At 41.6% G+C, this 27,978-nt stretch overlaps 1 protein-coding gene across 6 annotated transcripts; it reads left to right on the forward strand.

Moving 5' to 3' along the window:
* Positions 1 to 100: 100 nt before the first annotated feature.
* On the forward strand, positions 101 to 27,978 carry LOC142143775 (phospholipid scramblase 1-like). Of its 6 annotated transcripts, none has more exons than XM_075201909.1 (9): positions 101 to 615; positions 8,773 to 8,803; positions 9,260 to 9,385; positions 14,920 to 15,071; positions 15,813 to 15,855; positions 16,968 to 17,188; positions 17,370 to 17,531; positions 18,002 to 18,163; positions 27,879 to 27,978. In XM_075201909.1, exons 2-9 carry the CDS (start codon positions 8,791 to 8,793, stop codon positions 27,915 to 27,917), a joined length of 918 nt encoding a protein of 305 aa, XP_075058010.1. In that variant the 5' UTR covers positions 101 to 615; positions 8,773 to 8,790; the 3' UTR covers positions 27,918 to 27,978. The 6 variants fall into 6 exon arrangements, with proteins under 6 accessions (XP_075058010.1, XP_075058011.1, XP_075058012.1 ...); XM_075201910.1 differs by lacking the exon at positions 101 to 615 and adding an exon at positions 6,396 to 6,444; XM_075201908.1 differs by lacking the exon at positions 101 to 615 and adding an exon at positions 7,243 to 7,957.

A 27,978-nucleotide genomic window follows, 5' to 3' on the forward strand; every position in this document is an offset into this window, starting at 1 on the left:
GCCATGTGTCAGTGATGTGTTTTCCATGCTATAATAATGCATTGCCCTTTTACCAGTACGATTCATTATATTGGTAGCACGTGTGTCACAATTCTGATGCCAGAACGGTAGACGAACAGGATCCTGTCGTAATATAGATATAACACCCCAGCAAGGCGCGGAGTCTAACAAGGAGATGGTATTCACCAGGGACTAGCCGCAAGGCGGTTTGGGCTTAGCTGCTTTCCCTTGCAGGGCGCGGCCCTTGCTAGGAGTAACTAGGAGGAATTTCTTAGAGGAACAAGCCTGAGGGGGTCAGCAATAGTAGTGTCAGCTCTGCAGATGATTGTTTACCACTGGAACGGCGGCAGAACAATCAGGAGGTGTTTGGTCAGCAGATTCCACAGGAACAAAGGAGAAGCGCTTGAAATAGTCTCAGCTCTGCAGACAAACAGAAGGATAAGGAGCCACATCAGAATGCTCTAAAACATAAAGAACAGGCACTGAGGATACAGGGGAGGTGCCTTTTAAACTTTGGAGCCAGAACTCCAACCAATGGAGAGGAGCTGAGGAAATTGACATGACGGGTCTGTGCATGGTGGCACCCCACCAGGAGCGAGTGGACGGCCGGAGCAGGTAAGTGTTCCTGGGATTAGGTGTATGACCCAATTGTCCGGCGTGTGACAACGTGTTAACGCATGAGGAATAGTTTTAATGTCACATACTTAAATTTTAACTTGTGACACTAAAATTTTAGACTGTAGTGGGGAATAGATCAATAACAAATCATTCATAAATAAAAGCATTTAGGCTACATATAATTTATAGCAGAAAGTTATTCACTATTAATATTAACTAACCACACCAAAATGTGCAGTAACCCATAGCAAACAATCAGCAATTGACTTTGCTTCATGCAGTGCAAGTTGTCAATGTAAAGAAGATAACCATGTTTTATGGGTCACAATGTAATAAATTACACACTAAGAATTCATTCCCTCATTTTGAGGGCTGTCCTTCAACTTTCATTGACAACCAGCCCATCCCAAGCAGTGGAAAAAAACAATTAATACTTGGTCATACTTCCCAACCTTTGGAAAGTGAATTCCAGGAGATCTCGGGGAGGGGGCGGGGTGCGGTCAATCGTGTCACTTTGGCCCCACCCCCGCAACAAAAAAAAGTAATTTTGTTGCGGGGCCAAAGTGACGCGATTCACTGCAAGTCGCATCATTTTGACGAGCAAGTTGCCGTATGCAGGATACTTGTCTGCTCTCCTGGGAGTCTGGGAGACCTACCCGGATTTCAGGAGACTCCCGGACATTCTGGGAGAGTTGTCAAGTATGTAGTTATTTATACGTAGACTCGTCTGGCTGTAATGTTAGGAATTCAAACCACCCCCCCAAAGTTAAGTTGAGGAAGCAAAACTGTACCATACAGTAATAGATAATTGTACATTTTTACTTGGAATTCTATCGACCTAGAAGTATGTATTTTGTATTTTCATATTAAAATGAGTATGCAAACTGTTTAGTGAAAAGCTGACAAGATATCAGTTGTAGTTAGGGATGTGCACCGGCCACTTTTGGTGTCTCGTGTTTTGGGTTCGGATTTGTTTCGCAAAACACCTGACGAAAGGTTTTGGATTCGGATTTATTTTGAAAAAAAAACATAAAAAGTGTTAAAATCAAGTTTTTTTGGTTTATTTTCACTCTTACGCTATTATTAACCTCAATAACATTCAATAACAATCATTTCCACTAATTCCCAGTCTATTCTGAACACCTCACAATATTGTTTTTAGTCCAAAACGTTTCACCGAGGTAGCTTTCTGGACTGCATAGTGCAGTGGTCCCGGTACACAATTTGGTACCGGGGCCACAATACCTCCGCCTTCAAATGGTCTGAATTCCACTGCACAGCTGCCTGCTCCTACATCCTCTGCAGCATATAGAGGGTGTAGTTCGAGCGTGTCAATACCTCTTGTTTTTGACGATGACAGGTCATTTTCATTAATTTATGATTTGGCAGCAACAGTCAACGTTGTTTAATATCTGATACGCCTCTATCTGGACTGCATAGTGGAGTGGCCCCGGTACCCAATTTGGTACCGGGGCCACAATACCTCCTCCAACTTTCAAGTGTAGTGTAGTGCATATTGCCAACTTTACGTTTCTCCTCAGATGATTTTAAGTTTCTCTTTTTGCTACTTTTTGAGAACTTGGGCTTTTTGGATTTTACATGCCCTGTACTAGGAGATTGGGCATCGGGCTTGCCAGACGACGTTGATGGCATTTCATCGTCTATGTCATGACTAGTGGCAGCAGCTGCAGCATTAGGAGGAAGTGGGTCTTGATCTTTCCCTACTTTATCCTCCAAATTTTTGTTTTCCATTATATGTAGCACAAGATAGCGTACCCCTAAGCCACACACACTCGGCAAAGCCTTTAAAAATTATATGCGGCACAGGAGAGTACCACTGGACTTATACTGCTGAATCTGTGAACTTTGTAATATAGCAGTACCACTGGACTTATACTGCTGAATCAGTGAACTTTGTAATATAGCAGTACCACTGGACTTATACTGCAGGATTGTTTTGGGATATTTTATTTTTTTTTATAATTACTTTTTTTGTAATTTTTTATAATTTGTGAATAATGGGGAAATAACAATGCCCTAAGAAGGACAGAGCACAGGACACAGCACCACTGGACTGAGGAGAACACAGCACAGCACAGCACAGCACGAGATATAGCAGGACAGAGGACCACCTAACACAACCTCCCTCTACCCTGATCAATGCCCGAGTGAAGATGGCGGCGACTAGCGGGGAATTTATAGAATCCGAGTATCGCGACATCCGACAGCGGGATTATGACTCAGAGCCTCGGTTTCAGTTTTGCAATTGGCGGGAATACCCGGATCTGTCTCTGATCCGGCTCGGATCGGCAACGTTCGGGTGGGCTCTGATTTCAGATATCCGAGCCCGCTCATCTCTAGTTGTAGTATGCTTTTTTTTTTTTTCACCAGATTGGTGAGAACAAGATGCTAATAGGAAAATAAACATGTCTGGATTTGCATAACTTGAGTTTGTAGATGGGCACGCACACACCTTGATGCAATCTCAGTGTCACACCACTTTTACACATAACATTTTCTCCCTACTCCAGTCCTATGTATAATATCTATACACTTTATACAATTATGAGTGTCAGTAGCTCTGGTGAGATTGCATGTTTATTGAATACCTAAATGAGAGATAACACAACACTGGAGGGAATTAATTTAAATCATATTTGCCAACATTGAAAACCACCCATCATCATCACCATCTATTTAATCATCCCTCAGGTGACAAGATTGTGGCTGTGATGATGCAATAGTTAAGTGGGTGGGATGCAGGAGGGAGGTGTGCTCTTCCGAGAATCCAGGAGACTCCCTGAAATGCAGAAGTCTCCCAGACATTGTGGGAAATTATATAAGCAACAAATAGAAACCCTTCAAGCACTGTTAGTATTTCTTACAGAATATCATAAATGGTACAAAAAAAAAACATGTCATAGAATATACTTAAATTTCAAGCGATGCTTCTGGGTCTGTATGTTCTCATGTGAGAAGTTATCTAAATGGGGTTTACATAGAAATAGAAAATCATGATGGTTTAATGTTGTGAATATAAATGACTCGAGGTGAAAGTCCTAGATAATGGTTCAGAGAATATGTAGTAGTAACCAAGGTGCTCCCTTCATACGGTGAACCAAGAATCTTTCCCAAAGAAATAGTGATTTTGATGAAAGGACACTCTCCTGGTATGCTGCACCCTAATGTCAGGCTACTTGCTATAAATATAAAAAATCAGGCACATCAATATCCAGCTTTGATTTTCTCAAATCTTTTAGAGGATCAATACCTTATGTAGCATGTGCATAAGCAATATGAAAAGAGAGGCTTCTAGTGATATTGTAAAAACCATATAAAACTTTAATCCCACTTTAATGAACTCACATTGTTCAATAAAAATATATGTAGAAAAAAACAAGTGTATGGAGACACTTTTACCGAATCGGTTGCGGGTACAAGAGCACTGTAAAGATCTTTTATACTACCCTGGGGTTACTTTGAAAAGACACTGAAGATGTCCCCAAACTTTTGATGGTAGTCGGGAAGGAGCAGCATGCAAATTTCAAAACATCCTGAATAGTATTCAGTTTCCCTGCCCCAACATGTTTTGACTCAAAGTAGACTTTATCAAGGTGCATGAGAGCTGAATATCTGAGTTCCTATTTATAGGGCACCTGTCCAATCATAAGTGGTCTCTGTTTTTCTTTTAAAGAGAACACCATAATTCCTTTAAAAATCATTCAATGTTATATTCCAATCACAAAGTGAAACTGTGTTCCTCCGTAAGTACTAAAATCTTCAAGCTTTTGACGATATTTGGAGTTTATTGTAAAGATTATCGACACATGAGCTATTTGTCAGAAGGTTCATGGATTAGATTTCCATGACCAAGCAGCCGCCCGCAAGCCACAGATCTCCATGCACTATGCCAAACATCAATTGGAGTGGTGTATAATACACTGCTGGTGGACTCTAGAGCAGTAGAAACAGGTTGTCTAGAGTTATGAATCATGCTTCACGATCTGGCAGTCTGATGGACAAAGATTCCAGGAGAACATTTCCTACCTGACTGCGTACTGCTAACTGTAAAGTTTGGTGAAGGAGGAATAATATGGTCTGTTCATGGTTTGGCCTAGCCCACTTTGCTCCAGTGAAGAGAAACCATAATGCTACAGCATTTGCTTACATGCTAAAGAATTGTCTGCTTCCCATTTTATGGCAGCCGTTTGACGAAGGCCCTTTTCTATTTCAGTATATCAATTCCCCCAAGCACAAAACTACATCCATTAATAATTGTTGTCCAGGGTTTTGTGTGGAAGAACTTAACTGGCCTGCAGAGAGCCCTGACCTCAACCTCATCGAACACCTTTTGGGTGAATTGAGTTGTTGACTGAGAGCCAAGCCTTATTGCCCAACCTCACAAATGCTCTTGTGGCTGAATGGATGCGAATCCACCCAACTATGTTCCAAAATGTAGTGGAAAGCCTTTCCAGAAGAGTGGAGCTGTTATAGCAGCAGAGGTGGAACTAATTCCATTACGCCTATGATTTTGGAATCCGATTATTATCAGCAAACCCATATGGATGTGTCCACCTATTTTTGGCCACGTAGTGTACTTATTTGTACATTTAGGGCCTCATGTAGAGTCTGATGCAAGTAAGTGCCTAAAGGCCTGAACTCAAGCCCAGAGTTCAGGCTGTGGGAAATCCCCATGTTGTATATATTACTGTATTGGCGCAAAGGGATCACTTTTGACGGGCCCCTGTGGCAGCTAGTATTGCGTCGCTTATGGTGTTTAACTTTTCCAAGACCAGGATCCATGGATTTATTGTAAATTAAGAGACTGATCTAAGTGAGAAAAAAAAAGAGGTTGAATGAGGAATGTTTTCGGGTGTTTCAGTTGCAGCCTTTTTTACACTTGTTTGTTTTATTTACATTTTCCCTGCTGCACTACAGGTCCCAGCGTGCCCTGGCTGCCAAGGCATGCTGGAATTTGTGTTTTCCCAAGTGCCAGAATTCCCTGGCAGCCATGCGTATGCTGGCGCTTCTAATACTACAAGCGCCGGCATGCCCAAACATTTATAGACAGCCAGGGCATGCTGGGACCTGTAGTGCACCAGGAACAAAATGGATTTATATACTTAAAAATTTAATATTACCCCCAGCAGTATTATCCATAATTAAATGGGGTGGCTTTTCATCCATGGTTAATTACAATTGATTAGTGCGACCTAGACAGCATCTCGCACTAGCGAGACCTTAAGGTAGCAATATTTCCTGGTGCTAGCTAAGCGTTCATCAGGATGTACTCCAACCAGACACTTTCAATGAGCACTATATGGTATTGCATCAGACCTCTGCATCCCCTAATCAGCTACTTTCTTTTAGTGAGTGCTCTGAGCTGATAATTGTTCTATAATTACCAATACTTAAATTGGCAAGGGGTGGTGCAGCACCAGGGCTCTTAAGAAATTAGATCTGGCAAGTCTGGTACTGGATCATTAATTCTATATTAATCCATTAAATGATAGGATTAGTTTTATCACTAACTACACTCACTACTGTCAAGTGGTACCCAAGAACAATATTATATCGGGGGCGCACGCAGGGGGGGTTTCTGAGTCTCCAGAAACCACCCCCCCTCCGCGGATCGGTCGGGCAAAATGCATGTTTTGAAACATGCCAAATATTTTTTTCTCTTACAGCACCGCCGCGACGCTTCTGTCACAGCGCCGCGGCTGCTGTATAACTCCTGTTCGGCGAGAAGGAGCTGCTGCGCATGCGCGAGCGCAGCAACTCCTCCCTTGAATACCCGGCATTACTGGCTGGCTTCCCTGGGGCACGGTAGGGCTATTTCTAGTTTCACTGCAAATATTAAATAATAGAGCTGCAGATACTGGCCACAATGAATCGGATATAGGTTTTTTTATTAATGGACCAAAGACTCCATTACTGCTGAGCCTGCAGGGTATGCAGAGGTGTGTTATTGTATATAAATATTGTATTATAGGATTAAACAAGTAGAGGATTCCTCTACTTTTTTAATCCTATAATACAATATTTATATATAATCACACAGCTCTGCATACCCTGCAGGCTCACCAGAAATGGAGTCTTTGGTCCATTAATAAAAAAAACCTATATCCGATTCATTGTGGCCAGTATCTGATTTCACCCTGTAACCCAATAACAAATATATAAATATATATATATATTAGTCCAAACTTGTGTAATGTTTTTTTTTTTTTTTTGTTTTTTCATGTACATTAGCAATGTTCGTTTTAATGTGTGTTATCAATGCTATTTTGATGTGCGGTATCAGTGTTCATTTTAATGAGGAGTATCATTGCTAATTTTAATGTGGAGTGTAAATACTCATTTTACAGATAGGTTTAGATTGTTTTAATGTACAGTATTTTAGTGTGTGGTAGCAATGATTTTTCATTAAATGTAAAATGCTAATATAATATATATTACTTGTTATTTACAGTAAAAAAGTTTGGCATCTTATTGTGGCGCTTTATTTTTTAAGTTGTAATTTTGCTTTGTTCAGAATTCAACTATTTGGAAACCCCCCCCCCCCCCCCCCCCCCTTAAAAATCCTGCGTTTGCCCCTGTATATATTCCATATATAGGAGTCTAAACTGATATCTTAAGAAATATTTAGTGTCCCAACTATAACTAGACAGCTGTAATAATGGTGGAGCAACAATGTTTTGTTTTTAAAGTTTTGACTCTTATTGAGGACCAGTTTTTCTCTCTATTCCTGGAAAGCTTCTAAGAGGTTATCTCCATCTAAGGTGGAAATGACATAATTGGATGAAGTAAAACAAATTGATTAATATTGTTTTACCATGCAATTGCGTTTAGTACGCTACGTGTTACGACTCAATAGCACAGGTTAATTCACACTTACATTCGCACTTGCAAATAACACACATTTATTAAGGTTCCAATCCACATTTATTAGTCAAATGTATTAGAGATTTTTATACATAAATGATGATATATTAAAAGTATTTAAGGCTCAGGATATAGGAAAAGTGTCATTTTGATCTGCACATTACATCTCGAATCTGCTACTTTCGGATTTGCGATTGCTTCCTGCGAACAATAGTTATGGAAGATAAAAGATTTATGATCAAAATGACATTGTTTGAAAAACTGATAAGTTGGTAGAATCTGGTTTAAGTCCGTTCCTTAAGCACCAGCATGTGTAGCGGTTGGGGTGGTCACACCTTATCAGAGGAATCCTTTGAATTAACCTATGACCAGCAGACAACTGGAACATAATTAACCCTGCGCCAATGAAGACCTCTAGACGTGATGCTTGTGTACATATAATCATACATCAGCAGTAGGTTGGGTTTTTTGTTTTCTTTTGTTTTCTATACCGAAACTGGATATTATCAAGCTGCTTCCCCCAACTAGATTTTTGCCTGACTACAGCAGACAAGATTTCCTTATCCTGGGCCCGGATGAAGCATTAGAAGAAACATAATGTATTCAGTGTTATTACACTAAAGCAGGAAAGTCGAAAAAAATTTATACATAAAAAGAGAAAAGGCTTATTGTAAATTCTGCTATATTCAATTAAATAACTTTGTGCTTTGGAACCACAAGCGCATTGAACATTGTTTATTTGGTAAGTGATAAAATGACTAATATTAATTAGAAGCATTGAGCTCAAGGCAAGAAAAGGGATGTGTAACTGATTTGTGTTTGTAGGATGCAACTACTAAAATTTTCACAAAATATTAAAATCTTTTAAAGCTGTACAATTGACTGCTCTCATTTTTGTCCCATGGAAACACTGAGCCCAAGTTATCCTTGCATGTTGTGTGAATTCCCCAAAGTTCAGTTATTGTTAATGCACAAAGATCTTACAAAATACCTAACAGTAATCTAGGAACAAAGTACACATTATAAATGAATTATGCTTTGGTCTTGTATAGTTGATCTGTAGTTTTGGAAACTATCAGGTAACTAGTGTCAATAAACCTGCCTGTTGTCTTTCTGTGTCTCCATACACATGCATCACTGCAAGTCCCCAGAGAGTTACAGTAACCCTGGAGCGCTCCACTGATGACTGATTAGGGAGGGTACAAATTCATACTGTCACTTTCAGATACTTTGCAATGTTTACATACGTATAACTTATTTTTATTCTAGGTGCTTGTTTGCAAGACCATGGAAATGAAAGGTAATTGTTACTCTTCTAACCAACCTTGTTTGATTGCATTAGACAGTGATTGACAAAAAATATTAATATGAACACTAATTTATCAATTGCACAGATGCATTGAATCGCATAATTGTGTTAAAGCGACCTACTAGATAACTTAATAACCCCAGAGACTAGAGGAGCCTGGTAAAAAGGCTGCATGGAACAGCCCCAGAACCCATATCTAGAGGAAGGATAAGGCTGAGTACAGTTATCTAGTTGGTGGTTGTAAAGTGCTAGTACTGAATGTAACACTGTACTGAGTTAAGTACTTTTACAAAAAACAAAGATGACATTTTAGTTTGTGTTCCATCAGCAGCCTATTTGTAGTGTAGAACTGTGAGTTTTATATATGTGTTGATAGAAATGTAAGAAAAGAACTGGCTTTGTTTACAGGATATGACTCTAAATGATCATCTTCTTGTGTACAATTAGAAGGCAATGGTGTATATGATCCAAACACTGGCTCAAATTACCCTCCTGCAGTGAATCCAGGTTACCCTCCTCCAGGTATGCCTGGACCTTATGGATATGCACAACCGCCACAAGGATCATACCAACGTAAGTTAACACAGAGAATTTCAAGTTTTGTTTGACATTTGTTGCTGTAAAATCTTGTCTGAATAATTTCACTGTAGAACAGGCCAATTCATAGAGATGCAAATTTTGGCGATACAATGTTTTTCTGCTCTTGCTTTGTCATTTTGATGTGTATTTGAAGATATGCATTTTGTAGCTTTTATAAACTATGAATAGAGGTGAGATTTTTACTTTAACGTTATTCATGTTGGCATATTAGACATGTTTCAGAAAATATGGTTAATCTGACTTTAACTGGACTTTTGTACTAACTGAAACAAGTTAAGGAGTGTTTAAAGCAACCTGGGAAATATATGCATCTTTGTTTCTGGTACATGGGCTTAATCACTGAAACATAACATTCAGATTTATTTTTAGACCAGTTGAATAACTTGTAGTTAAAAACAAATATAATAAAGTCATAAAAAAAGTATCTAGCGTGCTCTTTAGACCAGGTTGAATTTTCAACTTGTAATATTCTAATTTAGTATAAATTAGTTTCAGGTGCATGCTCTCATTCGTCCAGCATGTATGCAAATGGCGCACAATGGGTGCACTTCTCTATAGAAGAAGCTCCCTTTTATTCCCTCAGCCCTTTAGTTTCAGGGGGCAAGGTACTTCAGGTCCTCCTTCACTGCGAAGGAGGAGGGGGGGGCATGTTACCCAAAGGTCTTCACGGTACCAGTCCTCTACAATTAAGGGTAATTTATGCTAATTTTCAGGGGGGATTGAGGTATGTCGCTGGGATAAGAGTGGCAACTCCTACTGTGTGTTTGCCGGATAGTTTGAATATAGACAAGAAAAGCTACTGGTGGAACAATTTCTTAAACTGTGATTGAAACACCTGGAGAAGGGACTATTTATGTTGATGGTTGAATTTTGAAAATCAATATCTCTGGAGAGGAGGACTTTGTTGGGACTCATTATATATCCAATCATCACAGACCATTAATTCTATTCAGTAATACTGGTAGTGGGTGGATCACTTATAAATAGAGATAGTCACTGACCCCCGTGTTTTGGTTTTGGATCTGGATTACCTTCGTGTTTTGGCAAAACTGCCCTTGCGTGTTTTGGTTGGTTTTGTTTTGCAATTTTGTTTAAAAATCATTTTTTTTGTGGCTAAAATAACCTAATTTAGTGCTCCATCTGTTTCTTGGATAAATAAGGTAATTCTAAAGATAATAAATTATGAAAAAAAACAAAAACAGGTTTATTCCTGGTAGGCCGTCCTCAATTCAACACCCAAACCAGATTGCCTTCCTCTTCATCTATGCCTATTGGCAATGCAGCCATCGTCTTTGGGTGTATATTACACCCTACACTTATAGTTAAATATAAAAAGAAGCAGCCTGTAAAGACAATTTTATAAATACAAATGGGCAAAGCAGATGTTGTGTTTGGGTGTATAATATTCCCCTAGATTAAAATATAAATAGACAAAGGGAGTTTGTTGACTGTCTATCTAGCCCCCCAGTGGCGCACGCAGGGGGGGTTTCTGAGTCTCCAGAAACCCCCCCTGCGCTAACTAAGTGGCCGCTATAGCTGCACTGTCCTATACAGCAGCCACGGCGCTGTCAAAGAACCGTCCGAGGGGGTGCTGTAGTGTATACAGCACTGCGCGGACGCTTCTTAGACAGCGCCGCGGCTGCTGTATAGGACAGCGCTGAAGAAACGGAGCTGCTCTCGCGGGGGGTGTTTTTTTTGGGGGGGGAACCCCCCCCCCGACAATCCTCCGTTCGCCCCTGCCCCCCCCTCCACTTGTAGATAAATAGAAGAAAAAGCAGCCTGCATAGACTGAAAAATATAAAAAGAAATGGACAAATGTAGTTTGGTGTCTGTCTGTGTATGACACCCTACCCTTATCGTGAAATTGACAAAACAGCAGCCTTTCAAGACTGTACGTGATAGACATGCCCCAAGTCCCTTTCCTATTTGGGGGTAGTTTACACCGTACGTACATATATATAGAAAGTTTTATAAAGCTGTTATCGTCCTCTTCAGCTTCATCCTCGCCCTCATCAGTGTGTACATCATCATCACAGACTATCAATTCATCTCCGCTTGAATCCGCCATTAGAGAACTGTCAGTGCTTGGATGTCTTTGATGGTAAAGGCCTTCCTCGTGGAAGATGTAGTTCATTTATATGAACATCATTTTCTCCACATTTTTTGGAAGTAACCTTCTACGTCGATCACGGACTAGGTTGCCTGCTGTGCTGAACACTCTTTCAGAGTACACACTGGAGGGTGGGCAGCTTAGGTATTGCAAAGCAAGTTTGTACATGGCTTTCCAAATGGCCTGCTTTTCTTCCTAGTAAGGAAAGGTACTGTCTGACATTTCCATATCAATTACCTCTTGAAAATAATCCTCCACCATCCTTTGCATGTTAATACTCTGATTGGATGGAGTTATGGGCAAGGTCACATATGTTTTTGAAAAATTTTTCAAACCAGCCCAGATGTTAAACTGTTCTGGTCTGCCTCCTGCATCTTCCCTGCTTTGCTTTGGAAAATTTTATATTTTTCTGAGCAGCAGCTGCTTGAGAAACTTGAGGACATGTCGTCAAGCCAAGGCCCAGTTCAGCGGACATCTTGCTGAGCAATAGCTCCTTGCAAAGGTTCACATCTCGCTCATTTTGAAGCAAAGAATCAATGTAGGTCTTAAACCTTAGATCAAGCACATTGGTCAAAACTTAGTCATCTGAGTTCAAGATTTTAATTACTTGAGGATCATTGTGAAGCGAATTAAGTACTTGATCTACAAGGCCAACATACTTTGCGGAATTGCTTTCTTTCATCTCCTCCTTCAGTTTCTCAAGCTGCTTTTCCATTAGTTGAATTAAGGGAATGACTTGGTTCAAGCTAGCAGAGTCTGCACTCACTTCAAATGGTTTCAGAACCTTGCACAGAAAGGATTCCCCACTGTGCAAGAGTGAAATACATCCCCACTCCTTTCCCAAAGTCATGGCTTGTGCAATTCGCTTGGATGGCTTTGCACTGTTCCTCCATTCTCTGAAGCATGTACAGGGTGGAATTCCACCTAGTTACCGCCTCTTACTTAAGTTGGTGGCAGGGCAAGTTAAACTGCTCTTGGAGCTGCTGCAATCTCCTACATGCTGTGGCAGAATGCCTGAAAATTTACGGGCCACTGAAAGCATCTCCTGCACCTCACGGTTATTTCGTAGGAAGCTCTGCACAACCAAGTTGATGGTGTGAGCAAAACAAGGATTGTGATGGAATTCACCCAGCTGTAATGCTCACACTATATTGTTGGCGTTATCAAAAATGACATATCCTGGGGAGAGTCCAAGTTGTATAAGCCATGTATCAATCACATCTCTTAATTTGCATAACAAATTGTCAGCTGTATGCCTGTTAGTGAAGCCGGTGATACAAAGAGTGGCCTGCCTGTGACAAATCTTACGTAGTGGTGTACATGCTGTTGCTGTTCCTGCTGGTGAAGGCGAATGACCAACCCAGTGGGCTGTCAGTCATATAGTCTTTGGTTTGTCCACTTCCACTTGTCCACATATCTGTGGTTAAGTGGACGGTGGGCAGAATGTCATTTTTCAGCGCAATCACTACATTTTTACACACTTTTTGGTATAGTTGTGGAATAGCTTTACTGGAAAAAATGGTGTCGCGATGAAATTCTGTAACACAGACACAAAACCTCAATTAACTGTGAAAAACCAGCTGCGTTTTTTGTAGATATTGGATGCAGATCTAACACTAACATGGTAGCCATGGCAAATGTGATTTGCTTGGCGACTGGGTGACTGCTGTCATATTTTCTTCCCCTAGCAAATGATTGTTTCACAGTTACTTGTTGTACTGTAGATCTGCTCTTTCTTGGCCTTCTTCTGGGATGAAGATTCACCCCCAGCAGCAGCAGTGGGACTAACGCTTTCTTCAGAGGAATCAATTATAGTGCAGGAGTCATCCAGCCTTACTAAGTTGGATGCAGGGCTAACTCCGAGCGCTACTGAGGATATTGATGAGGATGGTGTTGTGGTTGTATTTTGTAGCCGTCATGATGTTGGTGACCATAGGGTCCTAGTTGATGATGGAGTGCTTGTAATTTTTTTTTTGGAATAACTTTCAGCTTTTCCCAACACTTTGCCATGAACTCTCGTCAAATGGCGTAACATGGATGAGGTTCCAAGATGGTTAAGGTCCCTCCCTCGACTGACTCCCTGTACTTGCTCAGTGACTCTTGAAGATTTTTTTGCAGGTGTTTTTCTTTTGCAGAATTATTTATTCTAATTAGGAGCCCTGCCTATGGGGCTCCCTTGCCTGTGGGGCCCCCGGGCACCTGCCCATCGTGCCCAATGGAAAAGATGGCCCTGTGTTGGAGTACATTCCAAGACTAGATCTGGCTTTATGCATTGATGATCTTCTTTTGACTAATGATTAAGAATACTCATAATAGGCAGCTAACCTCTCACTGAGTAGAACAGAGCTAATAGGCAGAAGAAATTGAAATAAAAACCTAATTGCATTGCTGTGTCCGTTTCCTGTTCCACCACTTTTCAACCCTAATATAGGATGATTCTCAAAAGTATCTACTACAATAAATGGAGACTCTGATTGTAAGATGGCTGGTATTTGACATTTGGAACAGACAGAAGGGTGGTGTATTATGTAAATACATGTAAACTTGTATGTTTAAAAATTAAATGTGCTGCCCACCCTCTGCAATTCTTTGTACTGCTTTACTACTTTTGAAAGAGGATCGACAAAGCATTTTTAATGACATGAAGTTTCAAGGATTACTACTAATACTATATCCCCTCCAGGTATAGCAGATTGGGGAGGGGTTTGTTAAAAATGCATGCAGGCCTTCTTGGCAAAGGACTGTACACAGAAGGGGTGAATATTTTTGAGCAGTTGGTTGTTAAAGGAGAACTTTGCTTTTCTTCAAGTTAAGTCATTATCCACTGATATGATCACCGATGAGCTTGGGGCTATACATTAAATGCTGTTGGATCTACACAGCAGATCTCATGTGTCTCAAGAGAAAACAGTTTAACAGGCAGATTTGTTTTCTTTTGTAGTCTTAAGTATTTATTTTTAACTAAAGATTGTTTTTGTTCATTGTTTGTAAGCTAGTTTAAATTGGTCAGATCTCTAAAAAATAATTGGTGCATAATGTCACTTTAAATTATTCCAGTATTACTTTTGTTTGGTTTCAATGGGTAAAATACACCTTTTTTTTATTTTGCTTTTAACAAATACCAACATGTTTAATGAATAACTTCAAATTTCAGTAAGAATAGGGTTCTCTAAAAAGTCCATTTGCTATCACTTACCTGATGGTCATTGTTTGTTTTTCCTGGTGGCAGTAAATTTGTTTGCTGGGAAATTAAAACCTGATGATGGGTAAATGAAGCAGCTTAGGGCTAGAGGGGATTTGGTAGCCCATGTAGGGACTATTGCCATTGGATACACTCTGACATTTAATTTTTTTTTTGTGGTTAACTATATATACTTTAGTTATTTGTTTAATTCAGCAGCGGCACCAGGTCAGCCTAGCTATGGTCCCTATGGAGGAGGACCCCCTGTTCAAAACCAGCCAATGATGCAAGGTGGCCCAACATCTGCGTGGATGCCCGCACCTCCATCAGACCCAAACTGTCCACCAGGATTGGAATATCTGTGTCAGGTAACTTATTTCATGCAATATACAGCTATTTTATTAACTTTTTTTGGCTGATTTTAGGCCTTTAAAACTGTATTCTTATTGCCACCCTTTTCACAACATGTATATTTAATTTTAGTATCTCTGAGGGTGGATAGAGACCTTTCTACACATGCATAGACCTGTTTTTTCTTGCAATCCAGCATTGATGCATTCTAGCTATAAACTTAGGTCTCTTATCTTGTACTGCAAGAAAAAAGGTGTAGCAGTTACAAGTAGTAAGATTATTTGTTATAAAACAGGTATTTTCCAGTTGATGAACTGGAAAATCAGAGGTGGTAGAGGCTAATACAGTAGAGCAATTTAAACATGCTTGGGATAGATAGAAGGATATCCTTACAAAGAACTAAGGATCAAATAGGGTTTGAGATTACCAAAATGGGCAGACTAGATGGGACAAGTTGTTCTTGTGTGCTGTCAAATTTTATGTTTCTATGAAAGGATTTATGTCACTTTTTAGTAAATGTTCTTGAAAAGTGTGCTAGATATTGCTCATTGGTTTGGGGATATTGAAATGATCATCCAAGATCTGGTACTGGAAAACCCCACCAATAATTATAATGGTTCTATAACCAGATAATAGGTGCAAAGAGCCCATTGTGAGACTACAACATATGTCCCCAAAAACCACTTTACAGAAAAATGATTATAGTTGTAGCTTACACTACTCGCTTTATGATTGTGTATCCTTTTTGTTTTTGGCAGATAGATCAACTTCTTGTTCATCAACAAGTGGAGCTACTAGAAGGTATATTATAATACATTGTATTGTCATTATGCATGGGCAAGTACAAAAAAAATTGATTTTAAAATATATAGCGCCCCCACCCCCAAAGCTGCATTATCTTGTCAGCTGGGGCTGGTGGACAAACAATGGAGTTCCAGGGAAATACTGCTGCATGTAGCAGCCCACGAAGATTTAAATAAATGTTAAAGCATTTTAATTTTTCATTCTTTTTGGCGCATTTCACTTTTAAATGCTTGTGCCAATAAACCTTACTCGCTGGTGCAACACTTACTGTGACGCACCGATAGTCCAGCTGCAGATTATATCCCTTCTAGTCCAGTCTAAGTAGAGCAAGTATTGGAAAAAGCATTGTATTGACGCATACAGTGAAGGCAGGGGTGCTGGAGAGCCCAACAATGGCCCGGCACATTTGCATTCTGTTTTTCATGCATTAATGCTTGCAACAAGAGCAGAAGATTTTATTGGAGAGACAACACATTTTTTTACATTTTTCTATACATCTCCTGCCAGTCGTAGTAAGAGATTTACTGCTTGCTCGATCAAGGTAACTTGACTTGTATACTATCCTGTGTATAAAACACATCTCCATTTGCCTAGGCTTTATTTTCTTATATAGAGATAATTTAGGTTTGGCAGAACACCCTATCTCTGTGGAACACTGAATTACTACAAGGATGAATGCCATGATCTGTTATTTCAGCTGGTCGCTCAAGGCCTAAGTAGATGAGGCACATTTTTTCATAGATGAATCCTTTAATGCATTACTTGCTATTTATATGTGTACAAGGTTTGCTTTCAATACAGAAAAAACAGACACATATATGTGTTTGCACTGGTAATTAACTTCTATTTGGGTCTAGCTGCCTACCATTCCTAGAATGCTGGACTAGCTATATGGCTTTAAAAATGCATAGGTAAAGAATTTATTGGGGGCAGAGGTTAGTTTCTTTAGATACACATAACAGACAACCCTGTGGAAGGTACTTGGAGATGGGTGACTTTAGAATCTATGCAGTAACATCGGACAATATCTCATTGATATGCATATAATCTGGACATTTTGGCCTCATTTGTAAATGATAAACAATTAAATATTTTTATTTTTTTTTAAGCTCTGATTGGCTTTGAGACCAATAACAAATATGTGATCAAGAACAGCATGGGCCAGAGAGTGTACTTCGCTGCTGAGCAAAATGATTGCTGTACCCTATATTTCTGTGGAGCTAATCGACCCTTTGTTCTTACAATTGTTGATAACACTGGTCGTGAGATAATCCGGATACATCGACCTTTCAGATGTTCCACATGCTGTTTCCCCTGCTGCCTACAGAAAGTAAGTGCAACCATTTCAGGATATTTCCGAATAAGGTATGTTTTTACCTTCTGAAAATGGGCAATAAAAAATGTAGAAAAATTACTCTGATCTGTCACACTGCAGAGTATATAACTTATTTTTAATTTTTCCGAGATCAAGATTTTATGTTCAAGAATTTGCATTTTGGTTTTTTACACAGCTTGAAGTACAGTCTCCTCCTGGGACAATAATTGGCTATGTAACCCAGAACTGGCATCCATTTCTACCTAAGTTTACTATTATGAATGAGAAAGAGGAAAAGATCCTAAAAATCCAGGGCCCCTGCATGCCATGTAGGTGCTGTTCAGATGTGAACTTTGAGGTATGTAATAACGGTTTGCAAGATGTCAAAGTTTAGGGTGGGTGGCATTAAAGAACTACAAATGAAAGGGATGCTAACAGCCAGGTACAAAGATGTATAGATTTCAGAACTAAACTGGGCTCTCAGCAGAATATTGAGGGGCGTGGTAGCTTTTGAAGCCTAAAATGGCTGAACGCCGGATAATAGCTTACAGTGCAGCAGAAATCTAGGTTGCCTACAATACTCAACATCATGGTTAAAATCACATATTGGATAATCTTGAATATTACCCAAAGATTGTGGGCGAATTCATGGTAATGGTATACATTCCCCTCCCTAACTCATTATCACGAACACTGATTTTGCGCCATAGCTGTTCTTCCACTCATTTGAAACAATGTGATGTTAAAAAGATATTCAAGGAATTGCTAGACTTTCAACCATTTTTTAAATTTCTTTTTAATTTCCTCTTCCCCCTTTTCTCCATTTAGCTGAAATCCCTTGACGAGAGCTCTGTGGTTGGGAGAATATCCAAGCAGTGGTCTGGCTTTGTCCAGGAAGCTTTTACTGATGCTGATAACTTTGGAGTTCAGTTCCCCATGGACCTTGATGTGAAGATGAAAGCTGTCGTTCTTGGTGCCTGCTTCCTTATTGTAAGTTCTCACCTTATTTCTATTCAAATACATGTGTGGGTGTTTTTTTTGTTTGTTTTTTAAGCACAATATTGCATGAAAATACTGCCTGCTATGTTTGCAGTCAGCCCTGGGACCGTCTATTTGGTAAATATTTATAATGTTAGTATTTGAAAGGTACTTACCTAAAGGTAGGATGCGATGTGCATTCACATCGTTGACTACAATAATTCACAAAAACTTTATGGAGGGAAAGATGCTTCCTATGATTAAAAATGAAATGTATGTTCATTGAAATAATACATATATGTAAAACCCATTAAAATACTCCTGCATGCTATAGATAGTCTATTAGACTAGTAAACTTCTAGGGCAGTTGTCTACTAAAGTTCAATTTGTAAAAGCAGTGGTAAATAGCACCTCATCTATAAAAGGCAAGTCTACGTATAAAGCGCCATTTTTCCAAATTGAATCATCAGATCACATAATGTTGTAAACATGCAAAAATAAACCCGTTTGACACGGCTACATTGAAATGAATTGGAAAAGCTTGATCTATGGAGTTGTCCATTAGTGGCCCAGACAGGCTATTATTATTATTATTATTATTATTATTATTATTATTATTATTAATATTTATTTATAAGGCGCTACAAGGCATCCGCAGCGCCATACAGAGACAAACAAAATCACAATACAATGGGAGACAGCACAGTACAGTAAACACAGCAACTCATTACGCTCAATGCACAGCTAGAGAGGGCGGGGAAGGGGGAGGGAGGATCCGAAAACGACGGGGCCCAAGAAGGGGGGCGCGGAAGACAGGGAGACCCCCAGGGGGGAGGAGGGAGCGAAAGTGGACGTGGGGTGGAGGACCTTTGAGGAGGAGGGCTAAGTAGCTGGAGAGCAGAGTTAGAAGTGGTGGAAACAGGAGGAGAGATGGCCCTGCTCAGAGGAGCGTACAATCTAAGGGGAGGGGTGGACAGACAGAGAGACGCAGGGGACAGAGGCAGAAGATAAGGTAGGAAGTTAAGTGGGAGACAGAAAGGCTTTAAGAAAAAGGTGGGTTTTTAGGGCCCGTTTGAAGCTGGACAGATTAGGGGAAGTTCTGATGGAGGGAGGGAGCTTGTTCCAGTGGAGGGGGGCAGCGCGGGCAAAGTCTTGGATACGCGCGTGAGAGGAGGTTATAAGGGGGGAAGAGAGGCGACGGTCAGAGGCAGAACGGAGAGGGCGGGATGGAGCATGAATAGAGAGGAGGGTGGAGATGTAGGGCGCAGTGGAGTTGGCGAGGGCCTTGTAGGTGAGTGTGAGGAGCTTAAAGAGGATTCTGAAGGGGAATGGGAGCCAGTGAAGGGCTAGGTAGAGGGGGGAGACAAAAGAGGAGCGGCGAGAGAGGAAAATAAGCCTAGCTGCAGCGTTAAGGACGGATCGAAGGGGATCGAGATGAGAGTGGGGGAGGCCAGTGAGGAGGACGTTGCAGTAGTCCAAGCGGGAGATGATCAGAGAGTGGATAAGGCATTTGGTGGCATCATGGGAGAGGAAGGACCAGATGCGAGCGATGTTGCGCAGCTGGAAGCGGCAGGATTTAGCAAGAGAGAGGATGTGGGGGCCAAAGGAGAGAGAGGAGTCGAGGATGACACCAAGGCAGCGAAGTTGGGGGACAGGGGAGATAGAGGTGTTGTCGACAGTGATGGAGAGGTCAGAAGGGGATGGGGTATGAGAGGGAGGAAAAACTATGAGCTCAGTTTTGGCAAGGTTAAGTTTGAGGAATCGAGAGGACATCCAGGAGGAGATGGCAGAGAGGCAGGCGGACACCCTAGAGAGGAGGGAGGGAGAGAGATCAGGAGAGGAGAGGTATAGTTGAGTGTCGTCAGCGTAAAGGTGGTAGCTGAAGCCGAAGGAGCTGATGAGTTCACCCAGGGAGGAGGTGTATAGAGAGAAGAGTAAGGGTCCCAGAACAGAGCCCTGAGGGACCCCGACTGGAAGGGTGGATGGGGGGGGAGAGAGACCCAGAGGTGGTGACAGAGAAGGAACGGTGAGTAAGGTAAGAGGTGAACCAGGACAGGACTGGGCCGGAGAGGCCGAAAGACTGGAGGGTGTGAAGGAGGAGGGGGTGGTCAACGGTGTCAAAGGCTGCAGAGAGGTCAAGGAGGATGAGAAGGGAGAAGTGGCCCCTGGCTTTTGCAGAGAGGAGGTCATTGGTGACTTTAGCCAGGGCAGTTTCAGTGGAGTCGAGGGGGCGGAAACCAGACTGGAGAGGATCAAGGAGGGAGTATTCAGAAAGGTAGGAGGTGAGACGGCTGCAGACGAGCCTCTCAAGAATTTTGGAGGCAAAAGGGAGAAGAGATATGGGGCGATAGTTCGAGAGAGAAGTGGGGTCGAGATTAGGTTTCTTAAGAATGGGGGATACGAGAGCATGTTTGAAGGAGGAGGGGAAGATGCCAGTGGAGAGGGAGAGATTAAAGAGGTGAGCGAGGTGGGAGCAGGTGGTGGGGGAAAGGGAGCGAAGAAGGTGGGAGGGGTTGGGATCCAGGGGGCAGGTAGTGGGGGGGGGGGAGGATAAAATGAGAGAGTGGACTTCCTCACCGGTGGTGGGACGGAAGGAGTGGAGGGGAAGGTGGTTGGGGGGGGGAGGACAGAAGAGTGGGAGGGGTGGAAGAGAGTGGAGGAGATTTCAAGTCTGATGGCCTCGATTTTAGAGGAGAAGGAGGCGAAATCAGAGGCAGTCAGGGAGGAGGGGGTGGGGGGAGGGGAGGGAGCCAGGAGAGTGCTGAAGGTGGCAAAGAGGCGGCGGGGGTTAGAGGACTGGGAAGAGATGAGGGATTTAAAGAAAGATTGTTTAGCGAGTGAGAGGGCAGAGCTGTAGGATGAAAGGATGAATTTAAAGTGGAGGAAGTCAGCCAGGGAGCGGGATTTTCTCCAGTGACGTTCGGCGGAACGGGAGCATTTTTGGAGGAAGCGGGTAAATTTGGAGTGCCAGGGTTGGGGTTTGGAGCAGCGGGGGTGGACGGAGTGGGCAGGGGCGACCGCGTCCAGAGCGGAGGTGAGGGTGTGATTGTAGAGGGAGACCGCCTGGTTGGGGCAGGCCTGGGAGGAAAGGGGAGAAAGGAGGGTTTCGAGAGAGGAGGACAGAGAGGCAGGGTCAAGAGCATCGAGGTTGCGTATGGACAGAGTAGGTTTGGGCAGGGGGGGGAGCAGGAGAAGAGGAGAGAGAGGAGGAGATGGTGGTCGGATAGAGGAAAGGGAGAGATGGAGAAGTCGGAGAGATTACATAGGTAGGAGAAGACAAGATCAAGGGAGTGACCAAGGCAGTGGGTAGAGGAGGAGGTCCATTGGGTGAGACCAAGGGAGGAAGAGAGGGTGAGCAGTTTGGTGGAAGCAGGGTAGGTGGGGTTGTCGATGGGGATATTAAAGTCACCGAGAATGATCGAGGGGAGATCGGAGGAGAGGTAGTGAGGAAGCCAGCTAGCAAAGTTGTCAAGGAAGAGGGAGGTGGGGCCAGGGGGGCGGTAGATGACAGTGACGCGGAGATGGATGGGGTGGAAGAGGCGGATGGAGTGAGCTTCAAAAGAGGAGAAGGAGAGGGAAGGTTCAGGGGGAATGACACGAAAAGTACAGGTGGAGGAGAGGAGGAGGCCAACTCCACCACCAGGACGGGCACCAGGCCTGGCGGGGTGGGTGAAGGAGAGGCCACCATAGGAGAGGGCAGCGGGGGAAGTAGTATCAGAATCGGAGAGCCAGGTTTCAGTAACGGCAAGAAGGTTAAAGGAGTTGGATAGAAAGAGGTCGTGGATAGCAGTCAGCTTGTTGCGGACGGATCTGGCATTCCAGAGGGCACAGAAGAAAGGGGGAGAGGAGAGGGGGGAAATGGGGATGAGGTTAGCAAGATGAGCAGCGCGCGGGGGATGGCGGGGAGGAACGGGAGAGGTAGGGCGGGGGGAGAGTATGGGTATGGAGTGAGAGCGGGGAGGCATAGTAGGGAGAGAGAGTAACAGAACAGTGAGATAGTGGGGACAGTGAAAAACAGGTAAGAACAAAGGCAGGAAGACAATGAAAAGGTGGAAGATAATAACGAATTAGGGCGTGGAGGGCATGGAACAACAGTACAGTGAGATAATAAGGACAATGAAGACAGGTAAGAATGATAGCAGAACAGTAAGATAATAAGGACAGCGGATAACAGGTAAGAATAAGCAGGGAGACAATAGCAAGATGGAGGACAATAACCAATTAGGGCGTGGAAGGCAAAGAATAATAGAAGGAGAGGTAATAAGGACAATGGAAATAGGCAAGAATAATAACAGGTAAAACTAGTTGCTGGTAAATATAAAATCAGGAAAAATAAGATAAAGGCATATAAATAGTAGAATAATAACAGGTAAAAAGTAGAAACTTGTAAATGTACAATCAGGAAAAACAAAATAATGGCATATAAAATAATGTTTTATATGCAGTTGATGCAGTTAAGGCTAGTTCTAGAATAGGCTGACATCTGAGAACCCTTCTACACATGTCCGATTTGAAATTCCGTTTACCACAGCCCCCCTCCCCGATGCCCACAGAGCACTTCAAATCTTTATCTGTTTGTTTACTGCACATAAATAAACTTTGCTGAACGGTTAATTTGTAACGATTGCGTTATGTTGAATGTTTGAAACCTACTATTTCATTAAACTTGTAGTGTAAAGTTTCAATTTTAAGCATAGTCGATGGTAACAAACTAATTCAGTTAGCAATAATATGGGAGACCGTTTCCTCCCACAGTGTACACCCCTCACTTGAACATGCTTTTTCCTTAAGGCATGTGCTTACATAATTGTACTTGTGTAGTTGGAAAATAAGCCTGTTTATGATATAACAATTTGTGTTCAGCCTGTTACAAAGGAGTTAAAAGTAAAGTGTTGTGGGTTCTTGCACACTACCCTTTTCAATACAACCGAATTTGGCAGTTTGCCACACATTTTGACAAGCTCCTAAGTCTGAGCACTGTTCAAACAAAAAGCAGCCGGAGAAACTTTTACAAATGCTATTCATTGGATGAAATGAATTGGGGGGGGAGGGGAGTCCTCTCCCTTTTACCATTACAAACCTAACTTTTCTTGTGGAATAAATGCATTCAGGGCATTTCCTCCAAAAGTGATGACTGGACGGAGGCCCTTGAATCGCCTGCAATGGTGTCTTCCAAACTACAGTCAAAGAATAGCACAATCATACATTCTGCATGGAGTACTATATTATGCTTATATTTGGTAACTTAAGACCGTATTAAAACCCAAATGTCTTGTGGAGCTGTGCACCTTTCATTTGACTTTTCAATTTTCTAAGATTGTGGGTTATTGGGGTCAAGTAGGATGTTCCATAATGACCGTATGACACAACAGTTCCTTTTGACTCCAATGTATAAATCTTACTGTACAGTAGGGATGTTGCGCATATAACAAAGATCTACCAACTTTCAAAGTAATGAACACAAGACCTAATGCTTGATTGTGAGACTTACAAATTAATGGGGAGGGGTGAGGCTGAGCCAAGAGTGTAGGGAGGTTGAGTGCTTTGTAGGCGAGGAGTACGGTTTGCATTCTATCAGGAATGGGGAACCAATGTAGGGATCTGCAGAGCTAGGAGGCAGATACAGAGTAGGGAGAGGTAAAGATGTGCCACAGCATGACAATGGGGAGTGGTGGAAAAGAGGGATGACAGAGAGGTGGGGGTTGCAGTAGTCATGGAGGGAAGCAACACGCTTGGGTATGGGGAATGAAGGAGAGGGAGGAGTCTATTACACCCAGGCATAGGACAGTGTGGTGTTGTCCATGGAGAGAAAGAGGTGGGGACATTTCCCTCCAGAGGGAGGGAAGTTGATTTGGTTCCTGTTTCAGACATGTTAATCTCCAGATAACATTGGGACATTCATGAGGAGATGGCAGAGAGACAGCTGGACACACGAGAAAAGAGGAGAGTGTAGGGGGAGGGAAAAGTAGATTTCATTGTCATATCTAGAGACCATATGGAAGTCCAAAGGAATTGATTACCTCATCAAGGTGTACAGAGGTCCTTCAGGGAACCTGAGAAGAAGCGGTTGGGCATTTAGGAAATTAATTGGGAGAGAACAGTGTCATGAATGTCAAAGTAGTGAAGGGTGTGTAGGAGGGGAGGGTGGTTCACAATGTTGAAAGCTGGGTATAGTTTAAAACTCTACGTTCTTAGCAGAGAAGATGGTAGGCCTGAGGAAGTTAATCTCCCAAAGAAATGGCTATCAAATACTTGCTCACATAACTTTTTAGAAATGGATGGTGTAAATCTTGCACCTGTAATGATTTCATCACATATACTGGTATATACCACTCCTATAGAAATGCCCAGGACACTGCAAAACAAACATACTTCCAACCTCTCATCTATGCTCAGGCTTCTAACCCCAAATGCCTTAACACCTTTAAATCTCTTCTGAATCCTCCCGCCCCAAATCCTCCAGCTACCATCCGTGCCCAGGATCTTGCTTCCTATTTCAAGGACAAAATGGATAAGGTCAAACTTCAGCAATCAGCTCAATTTCTTTGTAGCACCCTCTAACACTCTCTCGATTTGATCCCACAAATGAAGAGGAAGTTTCTACTCTTTTCTCATCTTCCTACTCCACCTCCTGTCCTCTTGATCCCATTCCCTCACAAATGGGTATGTCCCTGTCTCCTGTGCTCATTCTCCCTCTAACTAAAATCTGTAATCTATCTTTTTCTACTGGTATTTTTCCATCACTATTCAAGCATGCAGTTATTACTCCCATTTTAAAAAAACAAAATTCTGACCCAAACGCTCTCGCAAATTACCACCATATCTCTCAACGCCCATGCCCCTCCAAGCATCTTGAGAGTATTGCCTACACTTTCGCTCTCAACACTCCAGAGACTGCGCTGACCAAGGTTGTCAATGATTTGTCCACAGCCCTCTTCTAATTCTCCTGGATCTCACTGCTGCATTTGACACTGTTGACCACACTCTCCTCATACAAACACTACAATCCCTACGTCTTGAAGGCACAGTCCTATCCTGGTTCTCATCCTACCTATCTAATCGCTCTTTCAGTGTTAATTTCTCTGGATCCACCTCTGCTCCGCTTCCTTTATCAGTTGGAGCACCACAAGGCTCAGTCCTAAGTCCTCTGCTATTCGCCATCTACACCACTTCTCTTGGAAAACTAATAAGCTCCTTTGGATTTCAGTATCATCTCTATGCGGATGATACACAAATCTATCTATCCTCTCCTGATCTTTCACCAACTGTGTTGTCTTTCGTTACCGACTGTCTTTCTGCTATTTCATCTTGGATGTCTTCTCGCCAACTCAAACTCAATCTTTCCAAAACTGAATTAATTTCCCCACCCAAAAACAGAAGCTTCCTGTCTGACACTTCTATTTCTGTTGATAACCTGACCATAAATTCCACCCCGCAAGCTCACTGCCTAGGTGTAATCCTTGATTTACAACTATGATTTATTCCCCACATCAACTCCATATCTAAATCATGTTACATACATCTAAAGAACATTTCCAGAATACGCACATATCTTACACAAGACACCGCAAAAACATTAATTCATGCACTCGTCTCCCGCATCGACTATTGCAATTCCCTTCTTACTGGTCTTCCCAAAGTCAGATTTGAACCCCTACAATCTATTATGCTTGCAGCAGCTAAATTGATTTTCCTTGCAAACCGTTCTTCCTCTGCTGAGCCACTCTGTCAGTCTCTACATTGGTTACCTGTATTTCAACGAATCCAATATAAAATTCTTCTAGTAACATACAAGGCCGTCAACAAAATTGCACTGACATACATTTCCTCACTTGTGCAGAACAGAGGTGTCGCGTTGGGAGATATTTTGAGACAAGATCTGCGTCTCTCTTCCACTCTCATCACATCCTCGAATTCTCGGTTACAGGACTTTTTTTCAGACTGCACCCACTTTGTGGAATTCCCTCCCTCGCACAGTAAGACTTTCCTCTAGTCTCCAAACCTTCAAGCGTTCTCTGAAAACCCACCTCTTCAGACAAGCTTATGATATTCCTCAACCACCATCTTGATCTCCCCTATTACCACCCTCTACACAGCTAACACAAGACAACAACCCTCTGACCAACATTGGTACACACACAGCCCACTCAGTACTTTTACCTTTGCATTCTAGCTGGTCCAGTGTGCAATATGATGTAGCACATGTCCTTGTGTTTCAAACTCCCATTGTCCTATAGATTGCGAGCAGGGTTCTCTTACCTCTCTGTCTGTATGTATTACCCAGTATTATTTTATTAATGTTTGTTCCCAATTGTAAAGCGCTACGGAAATTGCTGGCGCTATATAAATAAATGATGATGATGAATGGATTGCCAATGTCAATACTCTTGTCAATTTGTCAGGAAGGATGTGTTCCCTGGATAACTGCTTCCTCTACTTGGTGTTCTAGCTTTATGTAGGTGCAACTAATGCCAGCTTTGATAATTTTTGAGTGAAGCAATTCAGCTTTTGCGGAAAATTTATGTATGAACAACTAATAGAGAAAAAAAAGACTTCTTAGCACTCCCTATGGACTGCTTCTGTAATGTACAAATAGGTACCATAAAGTCCTAGATAAATATCAAAACAAATAATTATGTACACAACCAGGTGCATATCATAAATAAATATAACTAAAGATTCCTTTGAAAAAATGTTTTAGTCGTCTGTTCCTTTTATAATGAAGTTCAATTGGAGGAAAGATGTGTGATAATCTCCAATGGATCAATATATAGTAATAGTCTGTGTAGAACATAGATACATTAGAGATTATTCATATTTCTGTTTTACTATCACAAGTAGGACCATACAATAATCACATGAAAAAAGAGAGAAAGAAAAATATATATGTAGTAGGTAAAATGAAGCACACATTTTAAACTTCACTTTCACCTTACTACACCCATATGTCTGTAGATGTAATTGGCTATTTATCCAGAACTAATAGGAATATTGATGTGGCTGCAGCGAGTTAATCTAGAAGCTTTAGGAGTCATTATAAATAGTTTAGTATTGTTGGATGACTAAACTATCATGTGATAAGGTATTATAGAATGCCATGTGTTTTAGTTTTACGTCACTTAAATAAGGATCAAGAGATGCCTTTTCTTATTGTGTATAACAAGATATCATCGTCTCGGGAACAAGTGTTCTCTATGTCGATATAGGTGTTTAAGTTGTTCGTTCTATTTGCTGTAGTCCTTTTTTTTTTTTTTTTCTTCCGCTCTGATCAAACTTGGAATGTCTTCTAAGCCCTGTGTGAATGAATATTCACCATGAACCCATCACTTATGTAGCCTTCATCTCATTCTTACTGAAGAGTAATGGTGAACAACGTGAGCCCCCATTTGGCTCTGGGATTGTGACAATTCTAAACAGTAATGGAATGTGTTGCCCAGTAAAATAAGGCTGTCCTGCTCTCAAATCTGGGCTCATATATAATGCTCATGCATCAAGAAAATTTAAAGATTTGTATAATGCCCTGATGCATAAAATTGACTGTATATATGCAAATTATAATTTGGTAAGTGTATTGACAGCTGCTGCCTGGATCGCATCTTAACCCCTAACTTCAAAATCAACTTTGTTCAGTGAATTGTGTAATGACATCCGGTAAAATAACTAAATGTGAAAGTAGAATACTTACATATGAAAACTGCTGCTAAATGTCAAATTTTGTCTCCCACAGGACTTCATGTTTTTCGAAAAGAAAGCAAAAAATAATTAGTCTAAACATGGATCTTCGAGCACAATCGATTGCAACTGTCAGTCCTGTTTTTTGTTTTTGA

The sequence above is a fragment of the Mixophyes fleayi genome, chromosome 3 (genome assembly GCF_038048845.1).
Source record: "Mixophyes fleayi isolate aMixFle1 chromosome 3, aMixFle1.hap1, whole genome shotgun sequence".
In the NCBI taxonomy this organism is placed as follows: Eukaryota; Metazoa; Chordata; class Amphibia; order Anura; family Limnodynastidae; genus Mixophyes; species Mixophyes fleayi.